At 46.0% G+C, this 17,380-nt stretch overlaps 1 protein-coding gene across 2 annotated transcripts in view; it reads left to right on the top strand.

Moving 5' to 3' along the window:
• Positions 1-17,380, top strand: part of fbn2b (fibrillin 2b) — a 66,109-nt gene that overhangs the window by 29,055 nt on the left and 19,674 nt on the right. For both annotated transcript variants that reach the window (XM_005746793.1, XM_013914282.1), the window contains exons 7-20: positions 1,984-2,181; positions 5,052-5,177; positions 9,324-9,449; positions 12,275-12,427; positions 13,818-14,036; positions 14,138-14,281; positions 14,449-14,568; positions 14,670-14,795; positions 14,874-14,996; positions 15,615-15,890; positions 16,004-16,057; positions 16,138-16,263; positions 16,660-16,785; positions 16,883-17,002. In XM_005746793.1, coding sequence (XP_005746850.1) covers positions 1,984-2,181; positions 5,052-5,177; positions 9,324-9,449; positions 12,275-12,427; positions 13,818-14,036; positions 14,138-14,281; positions 14,449-14,568; positions 14,670-14,795; positions 14,874-14,996; positions 15,615-15,890; positions 16,004-16,057; positions 16,138-16,263; positions 16,660-16,785; positions 16,883-17,002 — 2,037 coding nt within the window. The remainder of the gene's footprint in view (positions 1-1,983; positions 2,182-5,051; positions 5,178-9,323; positions 9,450-12,274; positions 12,428-13,817; positions 14,037-14,137; positions 14,282-14,448; positions 14,569-14,669; positions 14,796-14,873; positions 14,997-15,614; positions 15,891-16,003; positions 16,058-16,137; positions 16,264-16,659; positions 16,786-16,882; positions 17,003-17,380) is intronic.

Raw genomic sequence — 17,380 nt, 5'->3', positions numbered from 1 at the left:
CTTTCAACTCGCTGTGTGTGTGTGTGTGTGTGTGTGTGTGTGTGTGTGTGTGTGTGTGTGTGTGTGTGTGTGTGTGTGTGTGTGTGTGTGTGTGTATGAAGCTATTCTTCTATGTCACAGTTGTTCAGAAACCAGTATTTTTTGATAAAGAGCAGTGTTATCAGTTAGACCTTTATCATTGATTGCACTGGATTTATTGACAAAAAATGTAAATTATAAATTACCAGCAGTTTTATTCTTTTTCTGTTTTATTCATTTTTAATCTGGAATTAAATGTGCGTTTTCTGTTGTGCACAGAGGCGTTTGCATGCATTGTGTTGCTTTAGAGCTAACCATGAGAAAAATGCATCACATACAGTCGGCCATGTGACACCAGGTCACATGAAGATGAAAGCTCAAAGAGCAGATGAGGGAGGCAAGCAGGAAGCAGACAAGAGTGAAAGACAAACAGAGCTAAAGTAGACAAAGAGAACGAAGACAGATGGGTGAGAGTTGCAAACTGCTGCGTGCTCAGTTTGACCTACTTTCTGCTCTTTTTTTTGCCTCTCCTACTTTTTGGCCCATTCTCTGTCATCCCCTTTCATATGGCACAAGGAACGAATAAGGGCAACAAGACTGGAGAATGACAGCCACCACTTCTCGAATCCTCCAATCTTTCATCTCGTTTCGTCCTTCAGAGCTGAGCGGGCAGCTCTCTTTCTCTGTCACAGCCTTGGCGAGCCAACCATGCAGTTAGCCTTTCATTTCATTGTTAGTCAATCTAACAATCTGCTTCTTTTTCTCTCGTACTTTTCTTTTAACGAAGGCTATATTAAGTTTGGCGCCACTGGAGAGAACTTAATAGGCTTTCTCCCACAAGAGAAGCAATCATTAGGCTGTATGTGACTGAGGGGACGAACGTCGTGTTGCTGAAATGGTTTCAGCGTGAGCTCACCGAGTCTGATTTGTGAAGTGCAGTTAACAAGATTATGCCATTTACACTGGCAGGCAGCAGTGCAGCACGAGTGGTCATTGCTTTTCTCGTGCAATTATTTTTGCCGTTGTTACCATGTGTGTGTAGTTCTGAATGTCTAGAAAAATACATGCATGTCCAAAAACAAAGCCCAGGGGTGTGTGCGGCGAACTACTTACACTGGTGTCCTCAGTAAAGTTTGATGATAAACTGATCAAACCGGAGCTCTGCAACCTGTGAGCTCAGTTTGTCACAGCTGCACGAATCAGTCTGACGTCTGCGATGCTCGTGTTCATTTCAAACACAACATTAGTGTCGGTCATTAGCAGCAATGTGTTTTTGCACAGCCAAAATAAAAGGCATTGTCCCCACGATAGATTACAGAAGTGTTCAAAGGCCCTTTCATTTCTTCTGTGGCAGTTATTTAGCTGGTTGAGTCATAGCTGTGGCGGAAATTATAAGCTCCACTGTTTAGCCTGCTGTCAGCTCCTCGTTAAAGAGCTGAAACGTGCTTCAGTTTGTCCGTTGAATGTGGTTCTAATAGAGGCTCTAAATACGCAGAAGTTGTTCTTATCAGATTGCCAAATTCCTGCTGAGTGAAACCACTTTTACAGCCTAATGTGAGCAAATTTAATAAGCTAATGTTTGAAACCTTGAAATCTGAACTAACCTGTCTTAGTGGAACCAAGCCTCCTGTTGTTTATCGAAAGTCTTGGACTCCTAAACTTGTCTCCTCTTGTTTTTAAACCAGTGCTCGATACGTTTAAAGAAACGAAACTGCAGGCATGTGTTTGAAAGGCGAGTCATCTCTCCAAAATGTTGCACCAACATGTAGTAAACAAAGAGAGGCAGGAAGACTTGCAGGAAATATACCTCCTGCATTTAGAAATGTCTCATTAATGTACTGTGTGGTTTCATTTAATCCTGCACCAGATGTGCTGCAGGAAATGAATCACTGCTTTATCATTAATCAATGAAGTATTAGGTCAGCCACCAATTAACAAAGGATTGATCTCACTGTTAAACTGCAGACTACAGGACGGGGCCATGTTTCACCCAGGTGAACAACCAGATGTGTCAGGGCCAGCTCAGTGGAATCGTCTGCACCAAAACTCTGTGCTGCGCTACCATTGGCCGAGCGTGGGGCCACCCCTGCGAGCAGTGTCCTGCCCAGCCCCACCCCTGCAGACGAGGCTTCATACCCAACATCCGCACTGGAGCCTGCCAAGGTCAGACCTCGCTCTCTCTCTTCTTGTCTACACACCTGGCAGAACGTCTTCACCGCTTCATGTTAACAGAGATGAAAAAGGACGCACATAATAACACACGCACGCACACAGACGCACACACAGCACGATAAACATCCAAACCATCACTTTATCCATCATCGTCTCAGCTGTACAACATCCTCAGACTAGTGATAACAGCACAGAGCGTGTTTACATGTACACAGGAGTCCGGATACGAGCTTGTATTTTCCCGTTAAGGTCTTAATTTAGCTGAAGCTGTCGGTGCGGTGCCGGAGCGGTGACGGGGCCACGAACGGTAAAGGACAGGAGTCGACTGACACGTAGTTTGGTTGTTTTGAACTATTTGCTGCAAATGTGTGACATGCTGAGGAAATAAAGCCTCAGCCTGTTAGTTTATTAGTTTCACAGTCCTAATGGGAAAAACTTTGAGGAAAGTTCAAACACTGTTTTGTTTTTTTCCAGCGATTTGTCCTGATAGTGAACCAGATTTGGTGCATCCACAACCTAATAAGCTACGAAAACAGAAAGTTTCATTTCATTAGAATATATGAAGGATCTTTAACCACTTAGAGGCAGCTCCATTATGTAAAAGGAGGATCTTTTAAACACTGTGGGATGGCTCAACAACACATGAAGGTTTGTTTTCTAGTGAGGTACTAAATGCATGTAGTGAGAACAAAATGAATGAAATGAAAGGAGGCTTTTATTTTGGCTAATGCCGAGCTGTATACAAGGAGGGATGCACAAAAGGGAGCACAACCAAACAACCTGACAAAGAGGGGACGGGTTACACAGCGACACACACGAGGGAGCAGAATACACGCCATCAACACAAGGTGCCGGCAGTTACAAACACCGAGGAACAACAGCAAACTCAGCTTCAAACAGGAAGTAGACCAGAAGTGAATACCAAACACAGAGACGAGATTCATGCTAAACATGATAGAAAGACAGGAAAACACTGGGAAAGCTGGAATAACAAACAGAATCAAAACACAGACAGAAACAAAATCGGAGGCATTCCCAACTAAAAGTCCAATCCACCAATCCCAGCGTTAGGATCCGCTCACGGTCACAGCGAGGCAAAGAGCAAAGAATCACATTCAGCCGACTCGAAGTGGGCGGGCACTGAGATACATTTTTCTGGACTCAGGCAACCTCAAGTAATCTCTGCACAGAGGATGGAGGCTTAAGGGAACGGGAATGTCTTCAGCTTTCAGTAACAGCAAACTGCTTCCACCGAGAACTGCACCCTCACAAAGCATCCACACGGATCCCTTTGCCATTACTGCTCTTTAACACATGCAGTGTGGACATAACACAGTGATAAAATCAGGCGAGCAGAGCGACAGTAACATGAACTGAGAGTCCCCCTCTTTGATCGACACCCCCCCAGATAAAACCGGACTCCCTCTGCGTGCATATCTTATAACCTGAGGCCTTCTCCATGTTTGCCTCATGGGGAGGTCATGTCCACTACACAATGATCACAGTCAGGCCCTTTGTTGCTTCATCCTGGTGGGACAGTGTAGACTTTAATTTAAATAATATAATTTAGTGCTAAACTCAGCTAAAGCTTAAACCTAATAACTGACAGGATGCATGCAGATGCTTGTTGTTTAGCTACAGCTTTATTTCTTTACAGCTTCAAGCCGGCTGTGTGCAGATGCATGCAGTTTTTGCTAGTTTCGCCTCTGTCAGGTGACATAGTGCATCGCTTGTAGAGCAGAGCAAGGCCCAGAAAGTCCAGACACACTAGTGTCAGAGTGCTGGTAGATGCTTACGGTAAGTATTCAGCTTATCACCTCAAACACAGCTGGGATGAATGCTGCGTGTAGCAGTAATTATTTATAGGCCGAGTGTGTCTGATGAGATGGTAATTCCACAGTTCACTCATCTATATGTATAATCGTCTTATTTATGGGGTAACTGACAAATGTAAAGGATGTGGAACCAGTATGATTTCCATTGAGCTCCTCAGCTTCCTTTCTTTTGTTGCCAGGTTGCTCATGTGTCACTAACTCCTCTCCAGGAGTCTGTGTCTGTGCTTCCATCTCTCTCAGAATATCTGTTTCTGTCTTTTTCTTGTCTTTAACTCACTCACACACTAAAGATACCTAATGCCCAGAGAGCCAGGAGCAGCGTCTCTCTGGCAGCAGCACAAAGCACACATGACTCTGAATCCAAATGTAAGGACTGAGCTCCAGGCTCCGCGTCAGGATGTTGGCCAGTAGTTGCTTTCTTTCCCAGCCCGTGCCACGGAGAGCTCCTGATTGAACAAACTGTTTCCCATTAAAGCAGCATTGTATGCAGATTTATTCATGTTGCTCGGTGTTTTTGAGGGATTAGCCACTCACGGTGCTCTGACTCTACTTAGTGGTCGGCCCCAGACAACATCAGAGGTATTCCCATTTGTATTTTTTTATGTTGAAAGGAGTACGCCCACTGACATATTCCCAATACTGGTAAAAGTGACTCACATTGAATGCTGGGAAAAATGTACATTTAAAAAGCCATTTCCTGTTCAGGCAAGAGCTGAAGCGGGTCTTTCTGCATGTGGTCTCAGACTCTGCAGCCGGTGCCAAGTCACTGCCTGTTTTAACTCATTCTCTTAGCAAAAAGAAAAACCAGAGGAGAGTTACAGCGAGAGAGTATTTGCCAGACACAAAAAGATCCTGTCATTAACTGACACCATGAACGCTGCATCTTGTTGAAGTTAGTCTGTGCAGGTTTCATCTTTATAAGACGCTGTGCCTCCCAAACTTTGGGGATCCAGTAATTACTACAACCTTTGTTCTCATGTGCGTTTGCTTGTCATTAATTTCAGTGTCTTTGCTTCCTTTTTGTAGATGTGGACGAGTGCCAGGCAGTGCCAGGGCTGTGCTCTGGGGGCAACTGCATCAATACCGTCGGCTCCTATGAATGTAAATGCCCTGCTGGCCACCGTCAGAGCGAAACCACCCACAAATGTGAAGGTAAGCCTTCTAAGTAAGAGCTAGGAATATTTTAGAACGACTATATGAAAAAATCTGCATAAATAAAGTGAGCAGCGAGTAAGTCAGATAAGTTCCCATCTATCTTTCTTGAGCGTTCTTGAGCAAGGCATTGTTTTCCTCCTGAGTTCATGGTGCTAATCTGCATCTAGTGGCTACAGATAATTAACCAAAAGCATTAAATGGACACAATCGTGTCAAAAACAAAAAACCTGTAAAAGTAAATGAGATTTTGTTGATTTAACAGGGAGGCAGTTGTGTACTTTACGATAACTCCGGGTTTGCTGGGATTGGCTCGACAAATCTCCACAGGCGCTTTAAAAGCGGAGACGTGTCCACAGTTAAAGTAGTCCTGACATGTGCGCATAAATACACACAAACACACTGAAGCACGTGCACGCACACAAGCGGGATCACGTTACAGCGTGTCGATTGGGTGGAATTTAAACGATGCCCAGGTTAAACAGTCGGACAGTTAGCGAGGCAGGGGTTGTGTCTGTTGGACCGAAGCCGATGTGTTCGTAGTCGTCTGAGAGGATTACAGAAACTGTTTGAGCCAGATGACATTTACTCTGCTGAACAAGACCGCGGGTGCACAGCGTGTGAATCATTGTCCTGCTTCATGAGCAGGAGTAACAGCAGCAGCAGATACCAGACGAACACAACTGTTTATATTTGCTGGGAACTTTGGTTCCCACCTTCAGATTCATGAGAGGCAGCTAACGTCACGCACAAAAAGTAATTCATGTCTCCGTGAATGGAGCAGGAAATGAGGCGGATGAGTTCACTGAATCTACCAGAGTCACAGACGTGATGTTAGCGAAGCGCCAGCGCAGCTCAGGATTTACAGTAAGAAGAGAAGGAGCAGGATGTATGAAACACCTGAGGAAGGGGTGGGGAACTCCAGGCCTCGAGGGCCGGTGTCCTGCAGGTATTAGATCTCACCCTGGGTCTACACACCTGATTCAAATGATTAGTTCATTCCCAGGCCTCTGGAGAACTTCAGGACATGTTGAGGAGGTCATTTCAATCAGCTGTGTTGGATCAAGGACACATCAAAAACCTGCAGGACGCCGGCCCTCGAGGCCTGGAGTTGGACACCCCTGTTCTAAGGTTTATGAAGGTGGACACAAACCCCCCATAATCTTAGATGTAGCAGCTCTTTGTAAGCTTTTTGTCACCAAGTGTTGGCAGTTATCACATCTCCGCATGGCCTGTTAGACTGGGGTTTGGCCCATGGGGAATATGTGGTGCAGCAGTGCAGCCTGGGTAAAATAATCACAAAACTGAAAATGTGTCTAATGAACTCCAGTGGTTGTGACTTGTGACCTATAAGCAGATGAACATCTTAAATTTGAATTAACATCTAGTACCCGTGATTTAGCCTAATACTGACCATGAACACCACAGCTTGCTCTGCACCCGTCCCAACAGGATGCATCACTGCAACCTTTCGCCTCCTTTTAGGGTTTATTCGACGGTTGTAGGGTTGGGTAACCCTAACCCCACGTATTTCATCTTTATTTATCTTATTCTTATTTCCTTTTGTTGCTCCCTGTCTGTCCACAAGCTTCTGTACCTCTAGCTTGTGGACGTGTTGTGGGCCCAGCTGCACAGAAACACTGTGTATGTTTTGTGATATTTGTTGAGCTGTTTGAAAACTGTGAAACTACCTGATGGTTTGAAATACGCGCTCATGCTCTGTACTTCTGGCTGGAGCCTTGAACCAGATGCTAAAGTTTCACAACCACAACTTTATTGACATCTGCAGCATGAACGCAGCGATGAGAAGAGAGAAGAGGAGCCGCGTGTGAACTGTGGGATGACTTTATTTCTTTAGTGCTGGTCAAAGCACCACAAGAGTTCCCACCAAATATTTCCCATTGTAAAATTGCTCTTGGGCAATCAGATCATAGAAAGCATAGATGACCACCAAGACACAATGTAATCTGATTACTCAAACCACTCGTTGATGTGGCCTGGGAGACATTTGAGCACATATTTATTGTGAAAGCAGCCTGCTGCCTGTCTGGCAACAGCCTGCCTGAGACTTTGGGATCCTTTGGGACTGAAGCAGTAACAGAATATGAGTAGGTATGATCATAATAATAGCAGGTGACAGCAATGAAATTGGTTTTATCCTCAGAAAACAGCTGAAATAAGGTGTGTCGTGTGAAACATGTTTGGCAAACGACTTCTTTTGGTCTTATTATTCAATTATTTTGAAATTTGGTTGAAAAACGAGCCCTCGTGCTGTTTTGTTGATTTCATTATTTATATTGCCATTTGTTTGTTTGACTCGTGCAGAGTGAAGGAGTAAGAGTTTAGTGTTTGCAAAGCTTGTGAAAAACAAAAGGACAATTGTGGCGTGTACGTCACGGATTCGCAGGAAACCCGTGTTTAGTGAAATCTCCCTCACAATCAGACCAGATCCTGTGGGAGCGTTTTATTGAACAAGCGGCCACAATGAGAGCTTTCATTGTTAGAGGAGTCGTGTTTTGGAGCGGTTGAGATGTCGTGGGTGTCTGATCACACAGTACCTGAACCCACCGGGACACCTGTTGTTTTCTGAGCTCGGTCTGCTTAACAGCCTCTGCTTTTTACCCTCCTTACCCTGTTTCTGCCTCGCCTTTCATTTTCTTCCATAAATACAGTGGAAAGGCTTTGGCTCAAAACCAGCTGTTAGTGCTGAACAAAGAAACACTTAACAGCATCTGGGAGACCTAATCACTGCACACAGACCTCACTGTTGCCCTCAGATTCACATGCATTTACTCCGGTTTTCACATATAAAAGTTGCAATTAGATTAAAAAATGAATATTGCACTCTAGCTTATCTACATGTATGTGGGAGTTTTTCCCGTGTACACACAGTCGTGCACACGCAGCAGACTCGATGGCTGTTCGCAGACATTTATTCAGGTGACACACGTTTCCTTTCACACACACAGGCAGTCCCTCAAGCGCTGGAGTAACGTCTGGCTTGCTGTTGCTGACGTCAGGTTTATTTGCCTGGGCTTTTACAGCCTCACCTCGGCCTTCAGCGGGGGGAGGACAGCCTGTAGCTGCACACTGAGATGCAGGCACATAGAGACAAAGGACGAGTGGATTTAAGTTACACACTCTTCACTCCTGCAAAGACAAACACTTACACCACGCTTTTCACTTTTCTAGCTGATCGCATTCAGCACACTCGCTTGTGCGTTACTGCACCGATGCTGTAATTATACAGTAATTACATATATGGATAAATAAGCGTAACACACCATAAAACTTTGGGTTCCCTCATCATGGAGCAACAAGGACCTCTCTCACAGGATAATACAACTTGAGCTCGACGCTGTCGTACCTCGATGCTCTCAGACCAGCATAAGTCCCGCCGTGCTGCGTTTGGCTTTTATCCTGTTCTGAATTTAGCCTCAAGTCGAGTCGTAATTTCTAGACTGAAAGCAACTGTGGTTACTACATTTACCCCGTACTGTTTATTTCTTTTTTTCATTGCACAACAGGACTCATTTTAACGGAAACATTAACTGTGCATGAATTTATTCTCTTTGCTTATTTCATACACTTACTGGCAGCCACGCTGGAGGCTCGGCTGGCAGTGCAGGCTGTCCACCAACAGGGCTTCATTTTCAGCTTTTTCTGCTTAACCACGGCCAAGACACCAAATGTAAGAGCGAGGGAGACGTGCATGAAAAGGTTCTGTGTTAGTCTGCACATGTCCCGTTCCCAGCCTGTGATTGTTGTTCTTAGTTTCTTCTGTTTGTTTGATATTTTGTAATCTGATTGGTTGTTTTGATGTTACCTTGATGCATTGGTCAGCCGGATGTGCTTTCCTTCTCCGAGCCGTGTGGTTTACTGCGTGATTGTTCCTGCTATTTACACGTTTGGCTGATGAGCTCGAGTTTTAGCCAGAACAGAACAAACCAGAAGTGAAGTAATTCCACTTTGTCAGGCTGCAGATCCATTTGGTTTCCCCCGAGGGAGAAACTCTTGCTCCAGTGTAATAAACTTTTACTGCAGCGTGCTACTGCATCCTAACAAAGAACTGAACATTTGAACATCAGCAGATGTGCTCCACGATCAGATGAACGGAGGTATTTATGATGTAACGGCCTCTTTCAGACATCGACGAATGCAGCACCGTTCCCGGTGTGTGCGACGGAGGAGAATGCACCAACACCGCCGGTAGCTACGTCTGCACCTGCCCACGAGGCTACATCTCCAGCACAGATGGCTCCAGATGTGTGGGTGAGTCACACATAAACAGTTTCGACGTTTCTTTCTCTTACAGTTGTGCACTTCCTCGCCCCCTGGCTCGCTAAGAGCTCCACATCTGGCTGGTAACCTCCCTCCCTCCTTCGCTGCTTCCTGTGAGTGGAGTTCTGGTGAATCGAGCGGCAGACCTGTGGTCGCCATGTGCGGGAAAACAAACTTACACACATTATTTGTCCTTGACAGCATTAATCTGCTCTAATGTTAGCATCCCTGTGACTCATTCACACACAGTGACTCACACACAGTCGTAACAAACTGACATGTCGAGTCAGACTCTGGAGTATTAACGGAGACCGTATGGACGAGGATTAGCAAACATGCAAAGGGACGGTTGATATTTTATTCTTATAAGACTTATGAGCCTCGTAATATGATTTACTTGTGAAAGTGGCCTCTGTATGCAACATCATTTTAGGAATCAGTGTGTGATGATGTGACAAAACTGCAAACAGGGGCACTTTCATGATTAAATAAAAAGTATGAGCGAGTACAAAGTTAATATATACACGTTTTCTGCTGCTTTCCCATATGGACTCCCCTACAATCCTCCCCCCATATGGAGCTTCAGTGAAACGCAGCATTAATATGTCATTTTGCTCCATCAGAGGGAAAAGCAGCCTCTTTGCTTCCATCGTGCTTTCTTAAACTTAACATTCCTATATTTAAGTTATTTCCTAGTTTCACATATGTCATCCATCATCCGTGGAAGGTATTTGGCTCGCTGACTTTGTTTTGGAAAAAGTGGAGCTTTGTGTGAAAATGTCAAGAAGAGCCTCGCGCAGATGTGCAGATGTGTGCATCCGTACGGCGCGTACACAGAGCGCGGGAGATGTCACAGGTAGAGAGCTCGCAGTCATGTAGGGGATTGTTGAGCATCGAGCACGCGGTGAAAGAAACAAAGAGCGAAGAGATTCAGACAAAAGCTGTGACCTCTAAAGTCAGGCCTGAGAAGTCAAATGTACGTCCCTGCACGACTTCAAACCTTGCTAATCAATACGTGTGCTGACGACCTCCATCTCTCAAAGAGAAATGTGGTTTCTTTAGATCGATTGGTCAGCGTCGTACATGAAAAAGGGGGCGTGCACGTGTCTGTGGTATGTTTGTATTACACTGACTCAGTGCTCCGGTCACCGAATTCAGTCCTTCTCCATCTGTTTGTCTTTACACGAGGCCATTTTTCTCCCTTTATCACTTTCAGCCCCGTTATTCTCCTTTCCCCTAAAGACCTTACTCTCTCACTTTATTCCCGTCTCTCTCACACCGTCCTTCTTCTGCCTGAAGCATGGCTCGCACCACAGCTCGTTCCCTCAGCTAGCAGCTCAGTGATTTACTCTGGAGCTCATTTTATCTGTAAGTGGAACAGTTCTCTTATTCTGTCTCCTTTTTAAAAAACCCAAACTGGAGTACTCTCACACTCCCATCCTCCTCCATTTTCCCCATTACATCCCTCTGACATCCACATCCTGAGCCTTACTTCTGTGGTTGCGGTTTGATGTTGGTCTTGCTCCTGTACATCCTTGGAAAGGCTCGACTGAGAGGAAACCAAGAGGAGATCAGTAAACTTATCCCAACCAATCAAAAAGCCCACAAAACTGGGCTTAAAAACAGAAGACAATCTGAGCTTGTTTCCTCAACATGTGACTGCTGGGCTCTCAGCTCCATACATGATCTCTTTGGTTTTTGTGGTTAGAGTAAATTCACAGGAGTGAATCGTTTTTACAGAGCATACTGTTTGTTTGCTCTGGTGTTTTAGAAGCAGCATGTTTGTTCTCGTCTCTGTTGGATGCGCTGTGCTGTGATGAAGTGGACCGACTGACAGTAATCAGAGCCTAATGCTCCGTCACACAGTGAAAGTTTGGAAGAGAAAAAGAAAAGAAGACCTGTCCAGTCAGTCAGTCTGTAAAAACACCTCACCAAATGAAAGCATATGCTCGTGCACTGGAGCAACACTAGTGAGCAAACCAACATCTGGATCCAATCGAAGTCATCACCATCCTCATCAGCACCTCCCTCCCCGCTCCCTTTCTCCTCCACCGTGCCTAAAGCTGCGTCGTACCGTCTGGATCTTATAGTTTGTGGAGTTGGTTGCGTGCACTGTGTACTTGCATGTGTGGAAAAGCATATGTTTGTGAATATGTATGGAAGGTATACCTCAGTGCTGCCTGCAAACATGAGCCTGCGTGCTGCACTGTATATGTGTCTCGCAGCACAGCACCGCATGTTCTTTCTAATTGGCAAGAACTGCGCCACATGGAACTGATTAATTCCAGACTGCTGGCTCATTAGTGAGTTAATCGACTTGCACTCCTCCCTCAGCCCCTGACCCCCACCCTGCTCCCTCGTTTTTCCTTTTCTTAAACATCTCCTTCACGTTTGTCTTGCAGTTTATAAAAAGATAAAAATGCCACTTTGCCTTGATTTTTTCTGTCTTTTGGTTTTTGCTTCCCCCTCAGTCACCTCCTTACATACGCTCATTGAAGCCCCGCCCCACATCCTGCCCCATTGACCCCGACCTGGCCGACTGTAACAAATAAGACCTCTCTTTTGGAGGCCCTTCAGATGCCTGCTGTTAGTTGAAAGCCCAGGCAACCTTTCCCACTGCTAACCTATAAAGAAACTTCCTCCCAGGCACCACACAGAGGGCAGCACAGCCTTCTGACCTAAACTTGTGTTGATCTGAACGTTTTAAATCGTAACTCAGCGGCCTGCGACAAAGCTTTGTTTTGCTGTCCTGTTTGCATGAAGTCTTTAAGTTGTTGCTGTATTTTCAGCAACCTGATATTCTTCTCTTTCTTCAGATCAGCGTGCGGGAACCTGTTTCTCTGCTCTGGCAAACGGTCGCTGTGCTGCAGATCTGACTGGTCAGTACACCAAGATGCAGTGCTGCTGTGAGACGGGACGATGCTGGGCTTTAGGGCAGATCCCTGAGATGTGCCCCGTCAGAGGCTCTGGTGAGTACATGTTTAGCTCATTTGTATTCATGTAGCACCGACACAACAAGGTCACCTCGAGGTGCTTCGTGTTGTGAGGAAAAGGTTTTACAATAATGGAGCGAAAACTCCACAATCAAATGACCCGCTACAAACAAGCACTTGTCAAGGGTGGGAAGGAAAACCTCCCTTTAAACAGGAAGAGACCCTGGCCCAGGGAGGTCTTCCTTCTCTCAGATGGCCCCGCCCCTTCCTGAGCCTGGTCCTGCCAGAGGTTTCTTCCTCCCCACTGTCGCCAAAGCGCTTGCTCATATGATTGTTGGGTTTTTCTCTGTATGTATCATTGTAGGCTCTACTTTACAATAGAAAGTGCCTTGAGGCGACTGTTGATGTGATTTGGTGCTGTGTAAATAAAGTTGAATTGAAACAGAATCGCTGTGACTGGTTGGGTGTGAGGGGACAGGACAACAGACACGCTGTGGAAGCGATCCAGACAATAATAATAACTGCTGATTAAATGCAGAGAGCTGCGTAAACACAAAGGTGACTGATAAAGAAACACCCAGTGCATCATGGGAATCCCCCAGCAGCTGCCTTGACTGCTCCAGCTCTGACTGTAAGCTTTAAAAAAGCCTCATCATAAAGGTAGAGAGGGCGTCCTTCTCCCAAACCCAAACTGGGAGCTGTGGTCTGGAAGCTGGAGGCTCTGCCTCCCGTCTGTACTTCAGCTACACCATGTTGGCAACGCTTCTTAGAGAGTTTTTAGGAGAAGCTGATAATAAAAAATACATGTTGGCTCATTCTGTGAGATACATATGAGATTAAAATAAGGAAAAACCCTCCAGCACCTTCAGCACAGTCAAACTAAACGACGCTGTAAGCGTGAGGCTGAGTTTGTGTTGCAGCTCTGACATAAAGGTAAGGGCATCATCCACTGATGAGCATGATGTCATGAACAAAGAGCAAACAAAGAAGCATGGAAAGGACTTATGTGGACATAATTACCCATCATCCCCCTGCTCAAGCTGCGTGAGACCATGTGACCCAGACTCTGTTGCAGAGTGCTCGCTCTCTTCCCCCGTTAAACTTCGGCTCGTGTGCTTTGATTTATCTTCCCAAACTAAGAGGTTAACATTCGTCCATGTTACCTGCTAAAAAGCACGTGTGCATACATAGCTGCATGTCTATTATGTGCATGTCGTTTTCATCATATTACTCAGTCAGGTTCTACTCGATGGCCTCACTGCAGCTGAAGGAAGCGGATATTTCAGGTGGATCCACGCTGCAGCTTTAAGCGGTCGAGGCCTCTCAGTCCACATCGCTGTAATAATCCACGTAAATGGTTTTTCTTGGCTCTCTGAATCAAACAGTTGTTGGGATCCACTGATCTGTGCTCTGCTTTCTCTGGCAGATGAGTTCAGGCGTCTGTGTATTGTGGGCGTTCCTCAAGTACACGGTTTCTCTCAACACCACAATGGACACTACCCCTATGGATTCAAGTTCCCCAATGGCAACGGTAACGGAGGGATCGGCAACGGAGGAGGAACGTTTGGGAACAACGGAGGAGGAACGTTTGGGAACAACGGAGGAGGAACGTTTGGGAACAACGGGGGAACCGTCCAGCACATAAGTCTGTCCCTCTGTGCATCTGAATGATTCTTTTAAAGGAGATTTAGATGACAGACTTTGTGTCTGTGCTGTCTGCTTCACGGGCCCGTTTTGTCTCCTCAGGCACCGTTACTGTGAATGAAACGGTGGACGTGTGCAAACACTTTACCAACCTGTGTCTGAACGGACGGTGCATCCCAACGCCGACAAGCTACCGCTGCGAGTGCAACATGGGCTACAAACAGGATGTTCGTGGGGAGTGCATTGGTAAGAAACACGCTGCATGTTGTGGAGGGTACATGCAGTTAACTGCATGCACTGCACTGCCATCTTCTGCCAGTCTAAGGAACTTAATTCAAACGTGGGTCTGAAATGTGAAGCGTGGTGTTCGTGTTTATTCTGACCTTTTATGTGCTCTTATTTTCCCGCTCCAGACGTGGATGAATGTGTGAGTAATCCATGTGTCAATGGAGACTGTGTCAACACAGATGGATCATACCACTGCAAGTGCCACGAGGGGTATCAGGGAACCCCCACAAAACAGGCCTGCATTGGTATGTCTGTGAAAACAAAGTCACATCATAAAATCTGTGTTTTCCTTTCAAGTTTTTTACTTTCAGAGAGCATTTAAGGAGCCGTCTTTCTTCTTTTTAAGATATCGATGAGTGTATTGTGAATGGAGTGATGTGTCGCAATGGCCGCTGCGTCAACACTGAAGGAAGCTTTCAGTGCATCTGTAATGCTGGCTTTGAGCTCACCCCTGATGGAAAGAACTGCATTGGTAAGGAGCAAATCCAGAGACGGCTGAAGCTCACATAAGCCGGCAGCTCTATGAACGTTTCCTCTCGGTCCGCTCTAGATCACGACGAATGTGCCACCACCAACATGTGTCTGAACGGCATGTGCATCAACGAGGACGGCAGCTTTAAGTGCATCTGCAAGCCTGGCTTTGCACTTGCACCCAGCGGGCGCTACTGCACCGGTATGTCGATTTATTAAGTACAAACGCAGACTAACAGTCAGCCGAAGACGTTCTGCTTCAAAACGGCGATGACAGATTTGGTGTTGTTTGAAATTCTGCAGATTCTCCGTTGACCTTTTGAAGTTTTGCTTCAGTAGTCAGAGTATTTGAGGCTTCCCCCAAAATGCTTTTATGCAGAGCCCAGAAAAAGAAAGATTGATGAATTTCCGAATCTCTGTCGAGAGATTTTGCCTTCAACATTCAAGAGGAGCCGCCATTCCCATGACGATCGTACCATAGTACAGAGCGCTCGCACGGCCAACACACACACGGCTAAACCAGATCATCTAAACTCTGAGTGACCTCGTTCTGTCTTCATGTACCTGCAGACTCTGCAAACATCAAACTAAACCAGCACTATTCTTTTTTCATGGCTGCATACAGCAGGCTACTTTGAATAAAACGAAATAGAACAAAATAACTCTGCATGCACGAAAAGAACATTTGAAGCAGCTGTGAGAGAGTAATGCAAACAATAAATCATTCTGGAGGAAACCGGTTGTAATTCTGGTTGTTATAGTCTTGTATGACAAACCGAGCGTGACCCGATGTGATGCATTGGCACCGTCTCTCTGTCAGATATCGATGAGTGTCAGACACCTGGCATTTGCATGAACGGCCGCTGCATCAACTCCGAGGGCTCCTTCCGCTGCGAGTGCCCACCGGGCCTGGCTGTCGATGTGGATGGTCGAGTGTGTGTGGACACACACATGCGGACCACCTGCTACGGCGCTATCAAGATGGGCACGTGCTCGCGCCCGTTCCCAGGTGCAGTGACCAAGTCGGAGTGCTGCTGTGCCAATCCGGAACATGGCTTTGGGGAGCCTTGCCAACCTTGCCCTGCCAGAAACTCAGGTACCCTCTTTGGTTCATCTTACACTTGATTAGCAGTTATGGTCTGAAAATGATAACGAAGCCGAACATTCAGCTCGCACAAATCTAATTTTCATCACTTCCTTTCTGCCCAGCTGAGTTCCAGGCCGTGTGCAGCAGTGGCATTGGCATCACAGCTGATGGCAGGGGTGAGCAGGAAGTTTGAAAGTAACCACAGTGTCGTTAAAAAATCTTCAGCATCATCTGAATAAAATATGATGTTTCCCAGATATCAACGAGTGCGCCTTGGACCCGGACATCTGCCAGAACGGCATTTGCGAGAACCTCAGGGGAAGCTACCGTTGCATCTGCAACGCTGGCTACGAGTCTGACACCAGTGGCAAGAACTGTGTCGGTGAGTCGGTCTGAAGTGGTTCGTAACTGTGCTTTTCAAAGTTAGCTGTGCTTTCGGTGCGAGCCACGTGGAGTAGCAGCGTATAGAAACTCATTTTTGACCACAACGTTTCTACTTTTGCAGTTTCAGCTGTTAGATACATGAAAATGTCAAAAAAGAAATAAGTGAACAGCTTAAATCACTGCACAAACATGAATGTGTTGGACTCATATGAGCTGTTGTTCAGTTCTGTACGATACTGACAGGCCTACAGAGCTAGAGCAGCTAACGTTAGCTCAGCTGGTACATGTCAGAGAGTAAACATTACAGGTTCTGATGGTTTGCATGTTTGTTTCTTTGCATTACTCCTGTTTGGACGCAGTGACCAAACAGCACTCTGTTTCCTCTTTCTGGCAGACATCAACGAGTGTCTGGTGAACCGTCTGCTCTGCGACAACGGCCAGTGCAGAAACACTCCCGGCTCCTACACATGCTTCTGTCCTAAAGGGTTTGTTTTCAAGCCGGAGTCAGAGACCTGTGAAGGTGAGCGCACACACACACACACGATAACAATGTGTGTGTGTCAAACAATGATGATGAACCAGCTCTGACCTCAGCTGTGTGCTCACCTGTGTTCCAGACATCAATGAGTGTGAGTCCAGCCCGTGCATCAATGGCGCATGTCGTAACGTGGCTGGGTCTTTCCACTGCGAGTGCACCCACGGCAGCAAGCTGGACTCCACCAACACCATCTGCGTGGGTAAGATCCTGCTCCGCCTCAATGGTCAGTGCAAATTAAGGAAGCGCTGCGGGGTCCAAGACACAGCTTATGTGAGACAATTACACCAATAATTTCTTTTCCTTCGAGTGATTTTAGTCCACGTCTGCTCTCCACTTTTGTAAACAAACGCTGAGGTTTTCAGGAGCGACCCAGGAGGATTATCATCCTCAGATGGTCTCACAGACACAGCAACACACAAAAAGACTTTTCAGATAAACACTTGCATGCCTGGCCTTGATTCTTTACCTCAGAGAAATCTGCCACAGATTTAAAACGACGATTTTTAAGAGGTTTTATTTTGGAAATCTCTCTGAAGAAGCTACATGCCATCACTACAGCTGGAAGGGTGAATGAGTC

This window comes from Pundamilia nyererei, unplaced genomic scaffold (assembly GCF_000239375.1).
Source record: "Pundamilia nyererei isolate P.nyererei 1_Seehausen unplaced genomic scaffold, PunNye1.0 scaffold00183, whole genome shotgun sequence".
In the NCBI taxonomy this organism is placed as follows: domain Eukaryota; kingdom Metazoa; phylum Chordata; class Actinopteri; order Cichliformes; family Cichlidae; genus Pundamilia; species Pundamilia nyererei.
The sequence above is the reverse complement of the archived record's forward strand: the minus strand, read 5'-3'. Positions and strand labels throughout refer to the sequence as shown.